Raw genomic sequence first — 23,352 nt, forward strand, 5'->3', positions numbered from 1 at the left:
TTCATTTTTATGTTTTCAATTGCTTTAGCGATCAAATATTAACATTCTAGTCTAAAAATTTTATTAAAAAATTCAGCCTATTTTACTTAGTTTAAAAATTTGGGTTTATCTTTTCTTGTGATGATGTGTGTTTATATAATTTAATCCATGCTTTTCTAATTATTATGCTGAAACTAGTAGATTATTCAATAATTTATTAGTGAGGTACTAATATTTGGATTTTAAGCAAATTGAATTTATTTTGAAAGCTAATAATTATCAATTGTTGAAAATCCAATATCATCTTTGCATATCTAATGGTGTTTGGCATGTTGTCATTTACTTGATTTAACTGACCTGCTTGTGTTTTGATTTTATGGATTTTGTTTTTAAAATTTTGTGTAGAAAAATTTGAAAATTTATTTTAGATTTTTTTTTTACAATTTCAATGAGGATTTTTTAAAATTAATGTATAAATATTTTGTTTGTAACATTGTCAACATAACTTTTTCCTTTATAGAAAATCACTAGACTCTATTGATAAGCGATTTTGTTTCGATATTGTACCAGAAGATAAACCAGTCGCTTACACTTTTCAAGCTTTATCAGAAGTAGATTGTAAATTATGGCTTGATGCAATGGGAGGAAAAGAACCTGTAAGTTAAATTATGATCTTACTATAAATAGTTTAAATTATTAAAAATATTATATCAAAGAAATTAATTATAAATTTTTAACTAATAATTTTCAGACTTACTGTGTACCAGGAAGAACTAATAAACAGGAAGAATGTAAGTGAGATTTTCATTAAAAACATTATGAACAAGCTATTAAGCAAAGATAACTGTAAAAGTTAAGATTATTACTTGAAAATTACATATAATACCAAGCTCGAAGTTTGGTAATAATTGTACGATAATGCAAATCTTTACTTGTGGTTTAATATAGCTAATTAATTATAAAGATATAATGTAATTTGGACTAAAAGTAGGCAGTTAAGTTACCATCTTGTATTAAATTTAATATTTTGATGAAAAACATCAATTCAGAACAACGCAAATCAAAAACCTCTGCTTACGTGCAGCTGTGTTGCCAATTATGCTACCTGAACTCCTGTTTGATCTTTGCTTCTAGATCAATTAATTTACAGGATTAACCATACAGGTCATCCATCATGTCAATTTTTAATTATTAAATTTAATAGAAGATAGTGGCTTAATTATCTACTTTTCATTCAAATCACATTTAATTAGTGATATACCAAATTTTTATTTGGCTCTAGCCAAATAAAAATCTGGTGATATAGTATAATTGAAAATTATTTAAAATTAAAAAACTCATTTTTAAATAAGTTGTGTTTGATAAATTTAAATATTTTATTTAATAATATAATGTGTTATCCAACTTTACTTTTGTATAAGAAATTTTTAAAAAATATGCATTATGATTTCATAAATATTATGCAAATTTTTCCTGCAAAGTTGACAGAGATGTAGATTGAATAATTTTATATATATATTTTGAAATTTCTAAACAAGCAGTTAAAGTTTTGAAATAATGAATAAATTTATAATGTCAATCATTCCTAAATTTAGTTTATATTATATATTTTAGCTGGTATTTATACTATCATTATATTTTGTACATTTGTTTAAAAAAAATAACAGACACTGACCTGTTTTTTTAGAAAGGATCATGAGATCCGCTAAGATTATAACTAAGATTGAATTGTGGAAGCTGATTATTAACATTCAATTTTAAAAATATTTTAATAATAAAAGCATATACATGAGCACAAAATGAACTATATACAGATATGCCTGTTCCGGAAGGATGTTTTAAATTATTGCATGCTTTAATTACATATGTTTTACTTAATAGGTTTATTGATTAATGTATTTACAGCACTGTTTAAAAATCTTCCTTTGCTAGATTTGAACATTATAGTTTGTTTAAATCCAATTTTATTTTGAAAAATCTAAATTTGGCAACAATATTTTATATCATTTTGTATGAAATTTAAAGGAGATTAAAAATCTATTATAAAATTTTCTAATACAGTTTAATAATTTAGTAATGATTTTTTTATTTAAATTACAAAAGTAAACATCAAAACATTTTCATGAATTAAGCCTGTTTTAATGCCAAACAAACTGAGATGATTATTCATTCATTGGATAATTTGTTTGACATTAGTTCAGGTTGATGAATATGTTGTTATAAACCAGCCTTTTTTTTATGTTACGATATAGTGTTTCCTTACAGTTGATTTTTAATTACTTTTTACAGACTTTTAGAATTATTAATATTGAATTGCCATCTTAATAACCAGCTTCATCTTTCAGGCATGGAGTGAACTTGTCTTTTGAGCAGTTTAACAGACAGTGATGCCATGCATTAATGATGATTTAAATTACAGTTCCTTTTTTTGTGGACTATTGAAAACTTCAATCCTATTGAATTTTCAATAGTCCACAAAAAAGGAACTAAATCTAGTCCACTAAATCTAGGGATTGGCTAGGCCAGTCTAGTTATTGGATACTGTTCTTCAAACTTACAAAGCTGTGGATATTTCTGGAAGCAAAGGTATCAAACAGTAGATTTCAGCCATTCTATGATTAAAATAATGATTGCAAGACATAAAACTAGGGAGTGTTGCTTATAATCACAATCCAGTTGCTCCAAGTGGATCCTTCTGGAACCACTGCTTCACAAATTTGACTGCTGATAGGAAGCATTGTTGTCCATGAAGATTTTTATTGGGAAACAAATCTCGGACACTTAATCACATTTCTTTGTTCAATATTTGAAGCTGTTTATCTGTTGAATGATGTGCAGCCTCCCAATTCTGTTTGCAACCATACATCACACACTATTTCTGACATTGGGTATTTTATTGTAGATATGCACTCTGGCTGAACTCTTCTGGGTATTTTTTGATGTAGACAATGCAAACCTGGAATTGGCTGCACTTCAGAAGGTTAATTTGACCCTAAAAAGTACTTTTCCCATTGTTGGGGAGACAATAGTAAATGTTCTTTTGCCCAGGCCAACTCTTATTTGCAATCATTGCACACTGTGCCACAGATTGCTCAAAGTTACAATATGAGGGTGTAAAGAAAAAAAATAAACCTATCAAAAATTCAAAGAAAATAAGAGTTATAGCTACTCACAAGGAGTTCAGGCTATGTCAGCTTCCAGTTTTAACAAGAGCCTATTCAAATCCTGTTCATTGCCAATGAGCACTTCAAGCAACTGGATTGTGTTCATGAGCAATACTGCCCAGAGTTTTATGTCTTACAATCATTGTTTTAATTGTAGAATGGCTGCAACCTACTTGTTAAATACCTTTTCTTAATCAAAAGAAATTTTCCTTTCATTTTGCTCAGAAAAACCCCATACTATAAGCTGTTCAGTGTTTATAGTTAATTCTAGCTTGGACCTTTCCCTTTTATACGCCACTAAGTTTCTGTCAAAAAGGCATTTGTGGGCTGTGTAAAATCTCAGCATTTTTGCAACTGATGGAAGACTTTTGAACAGTGCTGAATGTATATAATTAATTTTTCTTTTTAGTTAGATACTATTTCATATTACAGCAGTAATTTTATCATTTAATTATCATGAATGATATTGACAATTTCCAGAAAGAGCATTTTTGATAGTTTTAAGATTAGTTGTTACATTGTAATAAATATCATCTATTAATGCAATTAATATAAGTGATAATACTTTTATAAAAATATATCATATTTACTTTTTTGTATTTTATATTTTCTATACTTATTTTAATCACTGAAATTAATTAATTGTGAGCATATTTAGTTATTTTTCCTATTAAATTGTTCTTTATAAATATAAGTTTTTTTTTTTACAATTTAAAGATATTTATTCTATTCTTATGAATTGGTCAATTAATTAATTCTGTTTAACTTTCTAGCTTATTATCTTAAGTGGATAGATTATATAAGTAAGAGAGATTTATTGTCCTTCTTGTCAGACTTATAATTTATTCATTTGCAGCATTGTAATTTCTATACTTTAAATATTTGTTGTTGTTATTTTACCAAATTTAAATTAAATTAATTCAAATGTAAACAGTCAAATTATTTGTGTGTGGAAATATTGGTTAATTTTAGTTATTGTTGGTTAATTTTCTAACATTTAAACATATTGTAAAAGATACAGTGGAGCATTATACATCATTTGCCATTGATTCCAAATTATTCCTATTCTTTTCAATGGTGAAATGTTTCATTTAAGCAATGCAATTTGTAAAAAGGTACCAGAAAAGCCAGTTTTCTTTTTCGAGTGCATCTTATTCTATAAACTAAGAAGAATATATAAGATGTCACTTACAGACAAATGTTACCAAACATGCTTTTCTTTTCTTACACTCTCCAGCCTGTGGGCACTACAAGGGCCTTTTTAGCAAGAGTATTATGGGTTCAACCAGGCCCACAATGAGGTGGCTGAGTACTGAGGGATGAAGCCTGACATATCCAGACAGACCATCTCCCAAAAAGTTCACTCTTCTGACGTAAGGTAACCCTTCATAGATTGCATCAGATATCTCTAAATTCATTATAAAGTTTCATTTATATGCTGTTTTCTTTCTAATAAAGATGACTGATATCATAATAGTCTTTTAGCAAATATACTTAGAAATTTTAGAACACATTGTATTCTTACATTCATCTTCATATTTTCAGAATTAAATAGCATAAAATTGACCCCACTAAATGTATTCTCTTTGAGACGAAAGATTAGTAATGACTTATTGGCTAATGAGTGTGAAGTGATCACAGTAGAAAGGAAAACTGCAAATTTGTAATATCCTTTAATAGAAAGTTGTGGACAAAAATATACCATCTGTTACCAGTGGAATTTCAGTCTTAAATAAGTAAAAGTTATTTTGAAATTTGTTGCTGTTAATCAGGTACATGAGTTATGTCTACTGTGTACCACTGCAAGTTCAAAAACAGTCTGTAATAAGAATCATTACCATTTTTTTTTAAATAATAAATATAAACATTGTTAAAGGCTATAATATTGTGAGTTTGATATAAAAACCATTAGTTCTGTCATCTTACGTTGCATCTTTTTAAATTTCAGTTATAAGTCTCCTTTTGGTTATACATCATTTTGGTCCATTCCCTTGAGAGAGATATAAACAGTGCTCCACTGTATTTAAGTATCATGTTGTCTAGAATCTCACCTCAAATTATTATTAAAGACATTATGAAATTTTAATTTAAATAAGATATTAAATACACCCAATGCTTAATTTACACAGTAAATTGGTTCAATGTAAATCTGAAGTTATGTAAACTGAGATTAACATTTATATGATAAATGTAGAGATGGGTTTCAAGATTTCGTTTTCTTTTTTTTTATTAACTAATACAAAGTAAACAAAAATTTCATTTAATCTTTGCTTATTGATAAAGAAAATCTTGCCATTTCCATTAACTTTTCCAATCCAAATTTTTTTTTTGGCTGCAGTTTTCAAATTGTCGACCTATATGTTCCCACTGTCGTCTGTCTTTCTGTTCCTCATTAATGTTGAGGATTGAATCAGATAGATGAAAATCAAGGCTAGATGTGAAAAGCTTAGGAGCAGGAAGCCCCAATTAACTCCATTCTGGATTGGAAAACATGGCTTTTTAAGTTAAAATTAAAAATGATTAAAAATTGCAACCTGAAATTGTGACGACATCACAATAATATACGTTAGATTTTTCTAATTATTTTATCAAAGCTTTTGATAGGCTTGTCTCGACAAAATTCCATTATCAGAGCTTGTTTTTTTTTAAATTTCTGTTCAAATTTTTTTTATTAATTTCCTAACGTGAGCTATGTTTAATGCATTCAGTGCAAATTCATGATACAGAACAAACTAGAGAATCCCATCTCTGAATTTGTAAGTTGAAAGTAGCAATGAAGTAATTGTAACACATAATGGTTAGCATAGGACTAAACATTAATTTTATCAATAAAATATTAAAGATGATTTAAAATGGAATTGTGTTAAACCTAAATTGTATAATTCAAGTACTGTGTAAATCTAGGGTTTGGTGTATTATAGGCAATATTAATTAAAAACAACAAAACTATCAGTTTATTTCTTAACCAGAAATACTAATGATTTACACTTTATGCATCATTTGTTGTTTAAACACCTTCATTTTAGTCAATTTTTCATCTTGAAAATCAAAATAAATAAAATCTTAAGATTAAAACTAAATCCATTAATAATACGGTAGCAGCCATGGAAATTGCATCGCCTTTTGAATTGTGGAAATGCTCTACGTTCCGAGACCCCCTGAATCCAAAAAAGTCAAAAAATAGCAAAAACATTTTGTGTGTGTGTATTGGCATATATTTTGCATAATATCTCTGGATGAGGTAACGATTAAGTAACAAAATTTGGCACGGATGCTTGTATACAAGGGGCATTCATGCTATTAAATTTTGGTGGTTAAAGGTCGAGGGGGTCGTGTATCTCCAGTAAGGTCAGACTTAGTGAATATTTTACTCATCATATTTGCATTTATACTTTTTTTAAAAAAAAAAAACTTATCCCTACCCTCAAAATTAAGCTTTTAGCCATTTTATAGTAATTAAAAATATAAAAAGTTTTTTATAACAAAATCTCATAACAGATGGTGCCACACACAATTTTATTATATTGTAATTAAAAATATAAAAGTCATTTTCTAAATAAAATCTCATGACAGCTGGGAGAGTTAGGCAACTTGTTGCTGGAATTTTTGAAAAGATTTGTTTGCAAAAGTACTGTTCATTGTAGCAACAATAGAAAATGTATCCCATGCAAACTTCTTACAACTTAAAATTATAGGTCGAAAATACTGGATGTATATCAAAAGGCGTGCAACAGATTTACAAAGTAGCATTTTTCAGCTATGATTGCAATTTTTAATGATAACATACGTAATACAGAGAAGAAACCAAGAATTAAAAAATTGTCATTTCTTAAATATAATCGCAGGCACTTAATGCACTTAAATGTTATTTCTTATCACAGCCTCATGAATACTGTTAATGAGTGCTGGTTGCTTACAGTTATTGAAGCAAAAAAAGAGGTGTCTTTTCGTGTCCTTCACAACCGCAGAAATACAATTAACATGAACAGAGTTTTAAAATATATTTTATCTTGGATTTTTAGAAATTAAAAAAAAGGGGGGGTTTACAGTATAAATAATCAAAAACATGATGTGAGTAGTTATTCTTGTTGAATGGGATCATTTTACCTCGTAGGGCTACCTCGAGCCTTGAAAACAGCCTTGCAACACTTCAGACTGGAGTGAATGAATTTCTCCAAGATTCTATACCAAACTTATGATAGCAGACTCTTCTAATACACTCGTGCAGTGTCTGTTTATTTTCTGGCTTCTTCTTCGTGATTTTTATGCCCGTAATGCACCAGCAATTCTCAATAGGGTTTAGATCAGGACTTATCTGGCAGGCTTAGGCATCTGATTTGGGTTTCTTGTGGAAATTTTTTTTATCTAAACAATGATTTGTGCGTGAGTTTAAGTGATGATAATGGTAACAAATCATAGAGAAAGGTTTTGTTATACTTTACTTACCATCTTGGTGCAGTGACATAGTGCATGTTGTCACTGTGTCACGAAATTGTTTCTTGACTGTGGAATTAGCTTGGTAGATACAATTTTTTGTAGCGCACTGCATTTACAGACCCTTTATAAAATGTAGTCTGCCAACACTTTTACTGAATTAAATTTGGATTCATTCAAAAACAACAGAATCCCACATGTCAGCATTCTACTCTACGTGGTATTTAGCCAAGATAAGTTACTGTGTACATTTTACTTATCACAAATGGCTTCTTACTTTCTTTTAAACCTATGTTATGCAGATGATGTCACAGAGTTCATGAATCTGTCTGCTCTTACCACTTTACTTTCAGTTTGGAATAACCAGCAGGCTGAGAAACTTCAGTAACCTATCCTGGCATTTAGATGTTTACTGCCTGATTTAGCTTCTTTTTTTCCCAATGTTTATGATTCCTTTGTAAGAAATGCATAATTATTGATTGATTGACAATGTACTCTGTCCTATTTCACAATGTCATAAATGTTCAGCAATGTTCAAAGCAACTGTTAGTGTACTTTTCCATATAAAAAATCTATATCTTTGCATGGATTATGCAATCACATTGCTAAAGTAGACTTTGTCAGCCAATGAAAAGCATACTTGTGTTTACAGTATCATGGGTGATGCAGTTTTATGGTTTCTTTGCAGAGATGCAGCGAAACGATACTTTAAAAACAAGCATTTTTTAAATAGGATTTTATGCGTGATATAATTTCTACGGCTGCTACTGTGTATTACTTCATTATTTTCATAGTCAGTGATGAATAACTTCAAGTTTTCTAGATGAAAATATCTGTGTTAAACAGTGTAGATATTCTGATTTAAAAATAATGAAAGTTACATATTTTTATTGATGGTTCAAAAATCGAAAGAAATTACTTAAATTCTGAGGGAAACTTTATTATATTATTATATTTATTTATATAAAAAACTTTAATTAAGATATAATAAAAATTTTAATTAATTAATTCTTAAAAGCCTTCAATGTAAATTTAATCGAAAGAAATATAAATATATTAAATATAAAATAATTCTTTTTTATACATCCAAATAATGTATACTGTACCTACTGTACATATATGTTTATATTAATTTAATTTGTTCAGCATTCTTCAGTAAATGAATCCACTTATGCAGTTTGTTTAATTTTTCCTAATTTTTTATTATATAATTAAATTTTATAATAATTAAAACTGCTTTAATAATGGTGTTAACATTATAGATCTTCTGGATGAAATTGGATTTGAATTTGTTCAAAAATGTATAGAAATAGTTGAAGCAAGAGGACTGCAAGACCAGGGAGTGTATAGGCTTGTTGGTGTCAACTCAAAAGTTGCTAAATTGACTCAGATGGCTTTAGGTAATGTTTAAAATCATATTATCATGAATGATGCTTATTGATAAATTTCTCTGTAAGATAAATTTAAATTATTAAAAAAATATATTATTTATGACTATAAATGCACACTACAACACTACATTCCGTAATAACGGAGGATTTTGAAGATTTATTTAATAATTATATAATTTATTCTATGGAATATCATAGCAAACTTTACATTATTAAAAATTTCACTAAATATATTAATTAAAATTATGTAAAATATTATACAGAATGCAAAATTGCTCACTTACACTGTGTTGTAAGAGTATAGCATTTAGTAACCATGAACCAGTGGGCATGCATTTGTCATTAAGACATACTACAAAAATAATGACTCTATCATGACCACTCAACAGTTATTTTGCTGCCAGTTTGACATCCATTAAATTAATCCTGTGCCATCCAGTTTTATAATATCAATATGAACACACAATATGAACATTATCTTTGTCAAAAAAAAGAAGAAATCAACAGAACTGTTACGAGGCCAGTTTGCTTCAACATACAATTAATTTCTTAAATCTACTCTGTGGTAAATTTAGAATGAGTCATTATTGAGAAATATTGGATTAAGCAATGTAATTTAAGTAAATAAGATTTGAAAGTGTTTATGTACTAAAAAATATATCTTGTTATAGAACTAAATTCTAATGCTTTTATAGTTATTACTGATCTATGTTATTTTGAGTTATGTAGTAGTACAGTATTAAACGTCTGAATTTGATGCCTTTCATAAAGAATCCATTTTTAAAAATAACTCTGAATTAAAATATGTAATTATATTTGTTTATGTGGATAATTATTAAATCAAATATTGTGATCATTTTTTAGATCGTAGAAAAAATCAAATGAATTTTGGAAATGCAGAAGATTATGAAATCAAGACAATTACAAGTGCACTGAAAAGTTACTTTAGGTAAGATGAATTAATTTAAATGTTATATATTTATGAAATAAATAAGTACATAAAATATAAACTTCAGTAGCAGGGTAAATTTAAATTATATGTGCTGACCCTCATAATTATTATGTGCATCCTTCCAAAATGAAAATAATTTGTTTAAAACAAAGAGTTGGTTTATATATCATTTTAAAAATAATTTTGCCACCATAAAATGCCAAATGTTATAAGATATGGGCACTGAGTGATTATTTGATGTGCTGTCCGATATATTTGATGCCATATCACGTTTTTTAGTATACACTTAAATGTATGTAAATAATGGACTTATTAACAGTTGATTATGATTGTTTCTATTATAAATTTCTAAATAGCACTTTTCTTAAAACTGCATATATATTTTTTATACATATTATTAATATATACTTCTTATTTTTCAGAAATCTTCCTGAACCACTTATGACATTCAGGTTACATAGTGCCTTTATTACTGCTGCTAGTAAGTGAAAATAGTTAAATTATGGAATGTTTTAAAAATATAATTTAAAATATTTGTATGTAATAAAATTACTATTATCTGAAATAATTATAATTTGTTTTTAAATGGTTGATTTTTGAATGTATTCATTATTGAAGTTAAAGGAAATTTTAAAATAATAAAATTATATACTAAATTAGAATTAGTTTACTAGACTGAATACGTATTAATATATATCAGAAATATTTATGCAAATATATAAATAAATGTTTGTACTACTGTTAGGACTTTACTAAAATGCATTACAAAAATACCAATTTTCTTTATGTTAAAGTGTGTCGAGTAAAGTAATTGTATTTTTAGATTTAAATGGTGACAGATATTTTATTATTGTAAATACAGATTATTGAAATTGTTAAAAATTCAAAATTTCAATGTTTATTTATAGAAAATGAAAACAAGATTCAACGGATTAATCTTATACACTCCCTAGTTCATAAATTGCCAAAAAATAATTTCAATATGTTGAATATGTTAATAAAACATCTTTGCAAGTAAGTATTTAAAAATCTTATTTTAATCCAAAGCTGTTTGTAATCTTTTCCGCAAAATAAATAGAAGTTTTAGGAAAATTTTCCTTCTTTTTTTATCTCAATATATTTTCCCATACTGCATCTCTTCAATTTATTTAATCATATAGCATTTATATAAAAATACGGATTCTTTTCTTAATTATTTTATATTTCTGGTATATTCTGTCACAAGGAATTTGAATCCGCTCTAAAAAACTGTATGTATTTCTTTAAGTAAGCATAATTTCATAACCTAAGAAATTTTTTTATATAGTTTTCAGGCCTCGGAGTCGCTCACTTTTCTCACTTGTACTCACTTTTCTGAAGTATCCTCACTTTTCTCACTTTTCAGGTCATTTTCTCACTATTCTCACTTTTTTGGTCATTTTCACGTGCTTAATTAAGATGTGGGACAAACCAAAAATAATTTTAAAGCCAAACGAATTGCCGAATTATCGGACTATCGGAATAGAATTTTTTAGAAGAAAATACGCGGCCCTGAGCAGACTCAAAATTGCAACTGCCGGCTCAGTGTCGTTAGGTTATAGGAAACAAAAATTTATTTAACGTATTTAAAAAAATCCTTTATGCACTTAAAAAATCCCTCTTATTACAAATTCAGAAGCCAGTGTTGAGTAAAGTTATGTACTCATGCCATATTTTCATTATTCGCCAAAATCTACCTTATCCGAATTGCATTTCCTTCTACAGAGTTTAAAAATAAGTATTCTAAGCATCCCGCGGTTTTGGCTGTTTTCTAAGAAAATCACTAAAGTCCTTTTGCAGGGGAAAACACATTACGCAGAGGGATTAATCTCTCAAGCTGACAATACTGCTGCCGCTTTTAAATTCAAAATATATAATTATTAAAATTAACACGAGATGATAGCGTAACCTCCTACCACTAAAAAAGATTTCGTTTCTGACCATTTAGTTATCCTGGTTATAGCCCAATAATTTGGCAGATTATTTGGTTTTAATTAACAATCGGGTTATGGAGTTGTCGTTTACAAAAATATTTTTTTACTTGATTTATCTTTAAATAATTTCATAAACTTGAGTTTAATAAAATTACTTTAATGATTTCATAGCATATTGTTAACGTTAAATCACATCTACATCTTCCCATAAATGTATGTTTAAATTGACTACAAGTATAATTATTCCATATAGTAAGTGTTATTTTCATAAAATGTGTGATTACTTTGCTTGTGAAATATCCATTTTTTAATCTTCTCTTATGCCGATTATAATTGTGCATTAATTGAGAGACTAAAAAAGTAAACGAAAATGTAAATTCATATTTACATATAAAATTTACCAAATAAATTAAAATATTCGAAGTGTTGTAAAAAGTACAACACGTAATTGCTTGTGAGAAAGATTTTCACACGCTTCCCAAAGGTTAACAACTTTGCAACGATGTTGGTTTTTATTCATCTGCAGGAAAAAGTTCCTTTTTATTTATGAAATCATTAATAAAATATTATTTTACTTATATTATTTGGAGTATATTTATTTCAGATTTATTATTTTATTTGGAAATCAATATTTACACATCTCGAAGCATTAAAAAATAAACAGTTTCTGATAATGATAAATATCTGAGAATAGCCAAATTAGTGAAATCAGCATCGAAAATCCCGTTCCCATGAAAGAGAGGATCAATTTTATGCCGGGCACTTTCTCCTGATAGAGCATCAGTGTTAGAAAGAATGCTTAATTCACTTTTGATTGTTAAGGAGAGGACTAAACATGTATGACCAAAGCCCACACCTTGTACCTATTACAAAGGACGACTGAAATTAGCTTCCTCGGTGCATAGAAATTATCAAGAACGATTGGAAAATGAAAAGAAGTTAAAAGAATAAGAGAAACGGAAAAAAGAGCACAGAAATGTTTTGAAGAACAACAAAAGAAAGCTGTTCGTAACATGAAGATTATGGAACTGCAACTGAGTTTAAACCAGAAAAATGTAGAAGAAAATGAAATACATGCGACAGTCCAAGTTTTGTTAGAAGCAGCAAACAAAAAAACTGGAGAAGGCTATTAACAGCAAGAACATGAATGAAGTACAAGCAGCACGTGTGATGCTTATTAGTGTTAAGTGTTCAAAAGCAAGAGGAAGCGAAATAGAAGGAAGTTGATAACATGCAGAATAATCTTAATAAAAGAACATCATCTTTCATGACTGATTATTTACAGAAGCCAAAGACATTTCAAGTATTCATGGTTTACTGGAAATACAGAAGCCACTGGTTATCGGGAAACAGAAAAAAAACGCGATATAACCGAGTAATAAAAATTCTGGGCTTTTACTAAACAGATTATACATGCTATGGAATCTCTGTTCTTTCATCAGCAAGTGTTTCTGATATAAAATAAGCTTAGTTTTTCAATCCTGAATTTTATTCGTAGGTTATATCGAATTAATTGACGTTTACGTAAACATCGAACGCCCATACGAAACCATGAACGCCCATTTAGCATTATTGTTTCTTTAAGAATGACATTGAAAGACAAATACTGTCGATATAAAAACAAAACATCAATTGCGATTTTATTATACAGTACTATATAAATCGCTTATTAGAAATTCGTGTAGTTTATATTTTTCAATAAAAATTATAAATACTGTAATTGAAAATTTAAAAAAATAAATATTGAATATATAATAGAACATCAAAACTTATAAAATTAGAGTAAAAATTCTCTAAAAAGCAAAATAAAGTTACTACTGTATAAAAATTTTAAAGTTTTCGTTCAGAATTAGAGATCTTTTCCTTACACATTATGCGGTGAATTCGAAATTTCACACCTTTATGTGAATTGACGCAATACCGTTAATTCACATAAAGGTATGAAATTTCGAATTCACAGAAACTTGTAAATGAGGAGACTGTACTTAAAACTAACAAATAAACAATTTTTATATCAAAAGGAAACAAATGACAATCCATCTATCCACCTGTTCTGCATATTTAGCTCTTTCTCGTATTTCGTTGCAAATAGAAATTCAGTGGCAATTGGTAATTTAAAATTAATTGACTCAAATGCTTTTAAAATTTGGGGGACCAAAAAAAACGCGATATAACGAGTGGCTACTATATTACAGTATATACAGAAATTTTTAAAATGTGTTTAACCATAACAGAATAAAAAGAAAATAATTTTTACCGCTATTTTGCTGAGTTTTCCTTCTGTGTTTTCACTTTGTTTTGTCACTATTGCACTCACTTTTTATTCACTTTTTTCTGTATTTCGACTCACTTTTCTCACTTTTTCAAAGGGGAAATAGCACTCCTAGGCCTGAGTTTTGCTTAATTATCTTAATATTTTTACAGCAAATAAACAGACATAACTGTCTGTTTATTTGCTGTAAAAATATTAATGCTAATAAAGAATTCAATCAAATAAAATCAGTAGTCTACATCTGATATAATAAATAAAAGTTAAGTTTTTTGCAAATAAGGAAAAATCACAACTGTAAAATGGCTGTGACAATTGGAAGTTCGGAGATTTAGTAAAAAAATATTTCAAAAATTATTTTTCAGGATTGCCCAGTACAGTGATAAAAATTTGATGACTGTTTCAAATTTGGGTGTCTGTTTCGGTCCTACTTTACTCAAACCAGAAATAGAAAACAATGGCAGCCATTATGGATATAAAGTTTGGAAATGTTGTTGTTGAAATTCTTATCGAAAATTATGATAAGGTAAGTTTGTTTTAATTAGGATTATTAATATTAACTGTTTTTAAATGTAAATCTCTATTAATAGGATTGAATTCTTTCTTTATAGTCACTAAGCAAAAGTTTCAAAATTCTAGGAATGAATAATTTTATATATATATATATATATATACAAGATCTTCCAAAAAGAATTCTTACATTTAAATCATTAGAAAACTGCCAGTTTCACATTTGCCTATTAAAATTTTGCACCTCATGTCACACAGCACAAACCTGATTGATACTCAAATTTTTCCTACACTTGCACCAATATGCTACAGCATATATATTGTTACTTCTCCCACAGCAGCCATAATTCTGCTGCTCCTGCAGATTACTCATCTTGCACGATGATGACTGATTATGATTTTGCAAACTGCAGAACACAAAATGCCTTCTCTGTTTCTGAGTTGCCATTTTCATTTACAGCATTTCCTAGACAACAAGACATTTAAATGCAGATGGGAGGTGAAACTCAGAAATTACTCTATCGATTGATGTGTATTGTATACTTCTCAGATAATAATTAACATAATTATGGTCATTTAAAATGGTAGCATTCATTTTGGAAGACCCTGTGTAAATATTGTGTGTGTGTGTATGCAGAATTCATTTTCTGACTCATTTAAAATTCTTCACTAATATTTTAAAAAACTATTTTAACTTGTGACTTCTTACTTGAATGTTTAAAAGATATTTATATTTATGTCAGAAGTGTATGTGAGTAATAATACACAAGTGCAAAATGATAATAGTAATAAGTTATAAATATTAAGTAAAGATTATGAATGACAAGAAAAAAATGCTTGCAAGCTATTACATTAATATATTCATATTTGTAAAATAAGGTTTATTTTGCAGATATTTTCTACAGTTCCAGAAAATCATAAAAGGCCAGATCTACCTTATTATTCTTCTCCTAATGCAGTCAATCAGTCATCCAATTATATACCACTGCCACATCAAGAATCTTTGCATAATATTCGCAAATCAAATATGGATTCAATGGATCAGTCATTAGAATCAGCCAGAGTTCAGAATATTCCTAAAATTCACTATTCTAATGTGTGTTCATCTTGCCCATCTCCTTATTTAAATGATGGGAATTATTCTTCTCAGAGAGGAATGCTTGCACATCCTGCATATGTAGTTTCACCTACTCAACCATTACCTGTCAATCATTCTGGAAGCCAGTCTCATTCTGTTCAGCCTCATATTCCTGTGGATAGAGGAAGATCTGTCGCTGTTTTTAATCCAGTTTGGAATGGTAAGAATAACTTTAAACTAGATTCAATAAAATTAATGAGTTGTTTTATTAACTTTAATGTTTATTTTATACAAAGTAATATAAAATTTTGATTTAATAGTAATGCAAATAACACAGTGTGGCTCATATTGTACAATCCAAATTGATTGATGTCAAACATTACATAACATGATATTTTGTCTTGTTTTAATTATAAAATTTAATTTCATTTTTTATATCTATTTCTCCTGTTATGCTGAAAATCTTTGAAATCTGTTTATACCATAAACTTTATTTTTCCATCTCTTCAAGACATACATTCTATCATAATTGACAAGTTTGAAATGTCCAGTTTTCATTGCCTACATTGATATTAGTCAGGCTTTTGATTCTGTACTCCCTAATTCACTACTATTTATATTATGCAATTACTCTGATACACCGTTTATCATTCTTGGTTGAACAATTATGTCCTTCTACACACGCGTGCGTGCACATGCAATTAAATCAGACAATTACAAGTTTCCGGACTTTTCACCTATTTGCAGAATACCACAAGGTTCCATATTAAGTAATCTTTTCTTCTTGACTTAAACAAACAATATCCTCAGTCAAATTCAATCCTCTGTTAATTCAATGTAATGTCATACTTAGTAACCTCCAGTGCCACATGTCTTATTTCTGTCACTAATTCCATTCTTTCATTTCAATGATTTTATTAGACTAATATTCTTAGTAGCAAAAAATTTAAGAGATCAACTTAGCTCAGTCTTGTTAGTCTATTACAATAGTGTCATAAGGATCTGAATAAAAATTGCAGAAAAAGTTATGCAGCACTCTTTCAAGAAATGTTGCATTTCTGATGCTTTAAATGGCACTGAGGATGATTATATATAGGATGTGCACATCAGATCCAGTGTTGATTCAGAAGAGTTAATGCAGAAAGTGAAGTGGTTTTTCACTCTGAAGAGAAAATATATCACAGAAGACAGTGATATATAACTTATTTTACTGTGCAATAAATACTGATTCTGTTGATGTAAATTTGCCTCAGGTTATCTATTTTTCAAAAAAACAAATTAATGGGTGGCCCTATAGAAATTAGGCGCGTCTTAGATTCAGTGGCCTCTTATATTCAAGTAAATATGTTAATTCTTACATAAATCATTTTTCAGTTTTCAAAACATAAAATTGTTTAAAAACATCTTGAAAATTTATGTAATAATGTAAACTAATGTAAAAGCACAGATAAAATTTTATCCTAGACTTTATTAGGAGAAAAAGAAATAGCTTCAGATGTTAAACACAAAATTTACACTTTAATTGCAAGCACTGTTCTAATTATCACATCGTCATCGGGTGAACTCAACAGAAATAGAGTAACGTTCTGTTTCTAATTATCAAAAGTACTTGTAATTATTGTGTTATTTTTGAGTAAATTTTTTAGTTAACATTGTAAGATGTACTAATTAGAAGAAAAAACTATTATTTTTCTAGTGATTTTTTATCCTGGGTTTTAAATATTAACTAAAAGCTATTTTATTCTTAATGCTGCTGAATAGTAATTTATAAAATTACCCTCTTAAATTTTCAATATTTTATAAGCAGTAAGTTATTGAATGATTGATAATGGAGCATTAAAATTTGAAACTAAATATTCACCATAGAAATAGTTTTCTGGTAATAATTCAAGGAGCATGACTATTTAATTTTTAAATATTATTTAACTAAATATTAAACATGCCATTTTATGTAATTTTATTAGATAATCATTCTCCTTCGGCTGCAAGTAGTACAGAATCATTGTCAAATCCTCAAGCAGTTTCACACACTGTGAATAATAGCAATCGAACACATTCGGCACAAGTTTCATCAAGAATGACTACTTCGTTAGGCAATCATAGTGTCTATATTCCTTCTGATAAAATCCATGGGACTGAGAGAACAGAATATCCTCAGAACAACATTAAGGAAAATTTTGATTTACAAGAACTTCATGTTCGCAGTAATGTTATTTTTATTTTAAAATAATTACATTTATATAAATGTTAGAAATAATAATTGTTAAATGTACATTTCTACTATATTTATTCCACTTTTATGAAAATAGAATGAGTAAATGATCTGTTCTATGAAATTTCAGTTGATGTAATATCAAAAGATGTCATCAGTCACCAAATCTAATCTATAGGAATCACTAGGAATTACATTTTATAATTTCTATTAATAATATGTGATTGTTACAGTTTCCAATTAAGTTTACATTCATTGTTTTGTGTTTTGGCAAAGAATTGATGTTTCAGAATAAAGAAGAATCTTTGAGGGTTTTTCCAACTCTTTCTGCCCTATGAGCACTAAGGTCTTTTTTTCTATATTCATTGCGGGTTTAGACAAAGGGAGCACATGGTTGAGGGACAGTATAGCTTGCCCGTTATTCAGGACCAAATCCAAGTGACTGAGTGATAAGCCGATGTCTTATAACCTCCAGCTTGGCCATCTGTCCATCAATTTTTCTCAGTGTTTTAACTGTTAACAAAAAAGATGAACATAGAATACATTTTTATTTCAGTCTATTGCTTAACAGCATTTGCTGACTCCCCATAAAAACCCCAAAATATTAAAATGAATGTAAAACAAAGACTAATATAGTATAATAAACAAAGATAAAACATTATAAATTTGGGCATAAATTTCTTTTACACTGTTGTTTATATTTACAAAATTGTAGATGCAGTGCATCCTACTGAAGGTATAACAGGATTAAAGAGAGTTCTTTTGGGACACACTTAAGCAAAAAGAATGTATAAACAATTGGAATAGCATGCAACTTTGGCCAGGACATGAAGATGCAATTGGTCTGACATAAGTCCATTAAAAATTTAGAATATCTTACTCTAACAAAATTTTATATTTTATGATAAAGTCAAAATTTTTTTAAACAAAACCTAATAGTTACTTTCTGGTTAAATTTTGTTTTCCACGCTATTTGAATGCTCATTGAATAAAGTATATTAGTATTATGAAAATATCTTAAAATACATGTACAGTGATGCCTTGACTTAAGATTTTAATTTGTTCCATGACAGAACTTGTAATGCAAATTACTCATGTGTGAAATGAATTGCCATTAATTCGTTCTGGACCCTCCCCAAAACACTGCAATTTTTTGTTACATGTTTTTAAATAAGAAAAATTTACTTATAAATAACAAATATTGTATAAAAACACAATAGAATGTACTGCAATAAATTGGTTTTGCAGATGAACTAATGCCTACGTAACTCGATCACTTGTATTTCTATAAGCTAGCCTGTCAGACATTGGAAGAGTAGTGAATATGATGAAATTATGGCAGTTTTTCATCTTTTTAATCTTTGTTCTTAATCTGTGGTTTGATGTGGTGTTTGCTGTGCCAAGTAGCAGCGGGGTATTTGAAGCTGGCTCGTAACCCAAATTTTAGCTCTCAACTCAAAGCAAAAAATCTGTCAAGAGAGACTGCTCATATCTCAAAAAACTCGCAAGTTGGGACACTCATAAGTCAAGGTATCACTGTATTTGCTTTTATTTAATTGAAAAATTAATTTTTTTAAATAAATAAAACATAGATTTGTCAGGAGAAATCAATTAATAATTATAAGACTAATTATGTTACTAAAAATATTTTAAATTTATATAACGTGTAGATTACTAAATTCAAAATGACTATCTTTGTAACATATTAATATCAATGATAGCCATGTGGCCAAACAGTTAAGACAACTCCCTACCACTTTTGGAACCCAGGATCAAATCCAGATGGGTTGAAAACCCCCAAGAATTTATTGGGGTGGTCTGTCTGGATATGTTTGTCCCATCTTTCACCACCTGACCACCCCATTGTGGTCTTGGGAAAACCATAATGGGCTTGCTAAAAAAAAAATGCTCTCTTAGTACCCACAAGGCAGAGAGAGAGTTAAAAAAATCTGTAAATCATTCAGGAAAATTTTTAATGTCAATAATGACATCTGTTGTTTTTAATATTCAATATTATTATGATACAAATACGACAGGCTCAAAATAATATAGTAGCTGTACATTATATATTATTACTCTCTTACTAATCCATTATTAATTTAAATATCACTGTTATATCCATTTTACCATTACTTATTTTATAAATAAATTATTAATACTTGATTTTGTAGATACTCAAGAACATTACATTAATAGTGGAATTCCAAATTCTGGCATGTGAGTATATTTTACATATCAAATTCATTTATTATGTAAATATATTTGCAAAATAATATAAATAATGTATTGTAGAACGGCCAAAACATTATACGCTTGCGTGGGAGAAAACGAATCGGAACTGTCTTTTCAACCTAATGAAATTATTTATAATCGTAAGTAGTATTTTACCTCTTTAAAAAAGAAAATTTTCCAGTATTTTTGATAAAATTATATCTTTTAGTTCGCACTTCAAATGAACAAGGATGGTTAATAGGAATTATCAATGGACGAGAGGGAATGATTCCAGCCAACTATGTAGAATTACTTTAAGAAATTTTCAATGTAATTGTGATAGACTAGACTACTACAATTTTATCAAAGACTTTAATGATTTATTATTTTATTTTATTCAACTATATTCTATAAAATCAAACTATATATATATATATAAATGATTTAACAATTGAGATAATTTATTTTTAAGATTCATTTAATGATATTTTCTGGCCAGTAATTCCTATTCTTATCTAAAATATTTTATTTGAACTTTTAGAATTAGAATAAATTTATAAAATTATATAGTGCTCTTGTTAAAATAAAATAAGACAAATAGAGATTCATTTTCAGTATTAATTATTTTTTATAATGATACTGTGTATTAGTCTCTCTTCAATGCCATATTTTTTTTTGTAAACTGTAAATATTGCTTTATATACAGAAATTAATTTATTCTGTAAATATTGTACTATAAAGAGAAAATTAATTTCAATATTTTTTTTTGTAGATGTTATAGAATTGACAAATACAAAATACTTTATATAGGAAAGATTAGCATGTATACGTTTTTATAATTTTTTTTAAAAATAAAGTTTTACCCTAACTGGAATTGAACTGTTTTAAAGTTAGTTTTATGTACTGATCCAGGATTAAAGCAATTACCTGCTGCTCTTGAGGACTCAGAATCAAATTCAGGTGAGCAACCCTAGGAATTTTTCATGGGTTGTTTGTCCTGGATACGTTAAGTTCCGATCCTCGCCACCTGGTTGAACTTGTGATGGGTGTGAGGGGAAAAGGCCCTCTTAGTGACCACAGGACAGAGAGTTTTTAAAAAAAAATTAAAAAAAGGCCCAGAATTAAGATGATATAAGTACATTATTGGCCAGAAAATATGGTAAATACAAAGCACTATATAATTTTTCAATATTATAGTACAAATGAAACCAAAGTAGTCTTTCAGTCGAATATTCACTTTCTTACATATTTTTTATTGAATAATAATAATAATAGTTACTGTAATTCCATTATTTAGACCAAACTAAATACAAAAAATTTTTTACTTGTGTAATTGTTTTTAATTGTATGCTATTTTTTTAATAAGCATCATAATAATTTATCATTTAACATTCCAGATTTATGGTACTTGCAATACATATATATATAAATATAATCTTTAGAATATACAATTTGAGAAATTCATATATAACAAACAATCTGAAATCTGTTGCTCGGCAATCGGCGTAATACAGTATAAAATTTTTTATAACTACGTTCAGTTTAAAAAAATGTGAAATTGTGACAATTTTCTCATTAAAAACCAATTATTCTAATAATTTTTTGGTTTTGGTATTAATTCTAATAATTTGGTTTTTAATGTTTGCAGATTTCAGATAATAAAACTATAAAACTGTTATTTAATTTGGAAATATCATCATCTGGGATAAGCTAATTCTACAAAGTGCATTTATTGTTACTGAGTAACTTTAATAGGCTACTTGTAATTATAAAAGATACATCCGATAGCTCTTATCAAGTTAAAATAATAATATTTTCTATCTTCCACTTGTAATTTATTTGATAAGATTTAGAAATTTGTTAGTCAGTTTTTTCTATGCTGTATTACATAAATATGACCAAAGAATATTTATAAGATGATTTTATATCGTGCTCTCGGAGCAGATTATTATTACAAGGATTATACCGAAAATTTCAGATAAAAGAACATATTATATATTAAAAAATAATGCTTGAATATATAAATATTAAGGATTTAGATAGCTAAGAACGACCCGAAATTAACGAATGCTGTAATGATTTTATATACCAGTATTTTCATTATTTGTATGACCATATTATTTAATGGTCTGTATAAACTAATGGAGTTTTCAATAACTGTATATACATTATATATATAATTATATTACTTTGCTAAATTTGTATTTTATTCATTTATATATATATATATATTGAAATTGTTGATAAAATTATTATTATTATTATTATTAAGCATAGGCAATTCCCAATGCAATTTGCAAATTACCTTCATAGAATAATATTTGCTAAATATTTTGTAAAAATGTTGAGGATTGTTAATATAGGCCATAATGTAATTTTAAACATATAAAATTAAAATAATTTATTGTTACTATTTGTGTTAATAATATAGTGTGTTTACTTTAAATTCAAGTGCATTAATTTATTAGAATTTAGAGATACTTCATTCTTCCATTCATCTTGATAATTTTGTTTTCGTATGGTTTCCTTGAAATAATATGGTATGATTTGTTTAATGCACACATCCAAAAAACACTATTTAAGGGGCCAAAATACATTTAAACAGTACGAGAAATTATCTTATACACGTCGGATGCCAAGTGTTTCTTTGATTCCCGGACTGCCATTTATTCTGAATATGGTAATTAATCCTAAAGTAAACTAGTCAAAAATTCAGGGAAAAGTATTACATTGTAATTAGGAAAAAATAATTAAATAACATGAACTATACAGTTAATTAAAATTAGATATTGCATATGTTAATGCAAAACAGTTATAACTATTCTCACTGAAAAATTATTAAATCTGTAGTTTTCTTGACATGTAAATCTTAATATAACGCTAAAATTGTAGTGAAAAATATTTTTAGATTAATTCGCATTATTTCTTTTTTTGATACTACCTCAATTTTGGGATAATACAAGTTTATTGTTGATTTTTATTAAATAATATATTACATTATTCCACTAATTAATTGTCCTCTGCAAGAAACAATTGTTGAAATTTTGTATGAATTAACCATATTAAAAGTGGAAACGAGAAAACTGCCCCCTTAGAACATTAATAAAAAATAAAAAATCTCGACACATTTACCACAACTTAACTATTTAATATATTATAATGCAAATAATACTTTTTGTATTAAGACAGAAGTACTGTTA

General features: G+C 27.8%; 1 protein-coding gene and 1 long non-coding RNA gene across 2 annotated transcripts in view; both read left to right on the top strand.

Moving 5' to 3' along the window:
• Positions 1 to 21,640, top strand: part of LOC136968208 (rho GTPase-activating protein 26-like) — a 60,537-nt gene extending 38,897 nt beyond the window's left edge. Inside the window, 13 exon segments of the mRNA XM_067262190.1 lie at positions 500 to 635; positions 731 to 770; positions 8,840 to 8,977; positions 9,833 to 9,917; positions 10,343 to 10,401; positions 10,829 to 10,934; positions 14,507 to 14,594; positions 14,596 to 14,667; positions 15,544 to 15,949; positions 17,694 to 17,933; positions 20,113 to 20,158; positions 20,234 to 20,313; positions 20,382 to 21,640. Coding sequence (XP_067118291.1) covers positions 500 to 635; positions 731 to 770; positions 8,840 to 8,977; positions 9,833 to 9,917; positions 10,343 to 10,401; positions 10,829 to 10,934; positions 14,507 to 14,594; positions 14,596 to 14,667; positions 15,544 to 15,949; positions 17,694 to 17,933; positions 20,113 to 20,158; positions 20,234 to 20,313; positions 20,382 to 20,470 — 1,585 coding nt within the window. The 3' untranslated portion in view covers positions 20,471 to 21,640.
• Positions 1 to 23,352, top strand: part of LOC136968212 (uncharacterized) — a 208,931-nt gene that overhangs the window by 72,403 nt on the left and 113,176 nt on the right. The window lies entirely within an intron of this gene.

This window comes from Centruroides vittatus, unplaced genomic scaffold (assembly GCF_030686945.1).
Source record: "Centruroides vittatus isolate TY-2023 unplaced genomic scaffold, ASM3068694v2 contig_1416, whole genome shotgun sequence".
NCBI classification, from domain to species: domain Eukaryota; kingdom Metazoa; phylum Arthropoda; class Arachnida; order Scorpiones; family Buthidae; genus Centruroides; species Centruroides vittatus.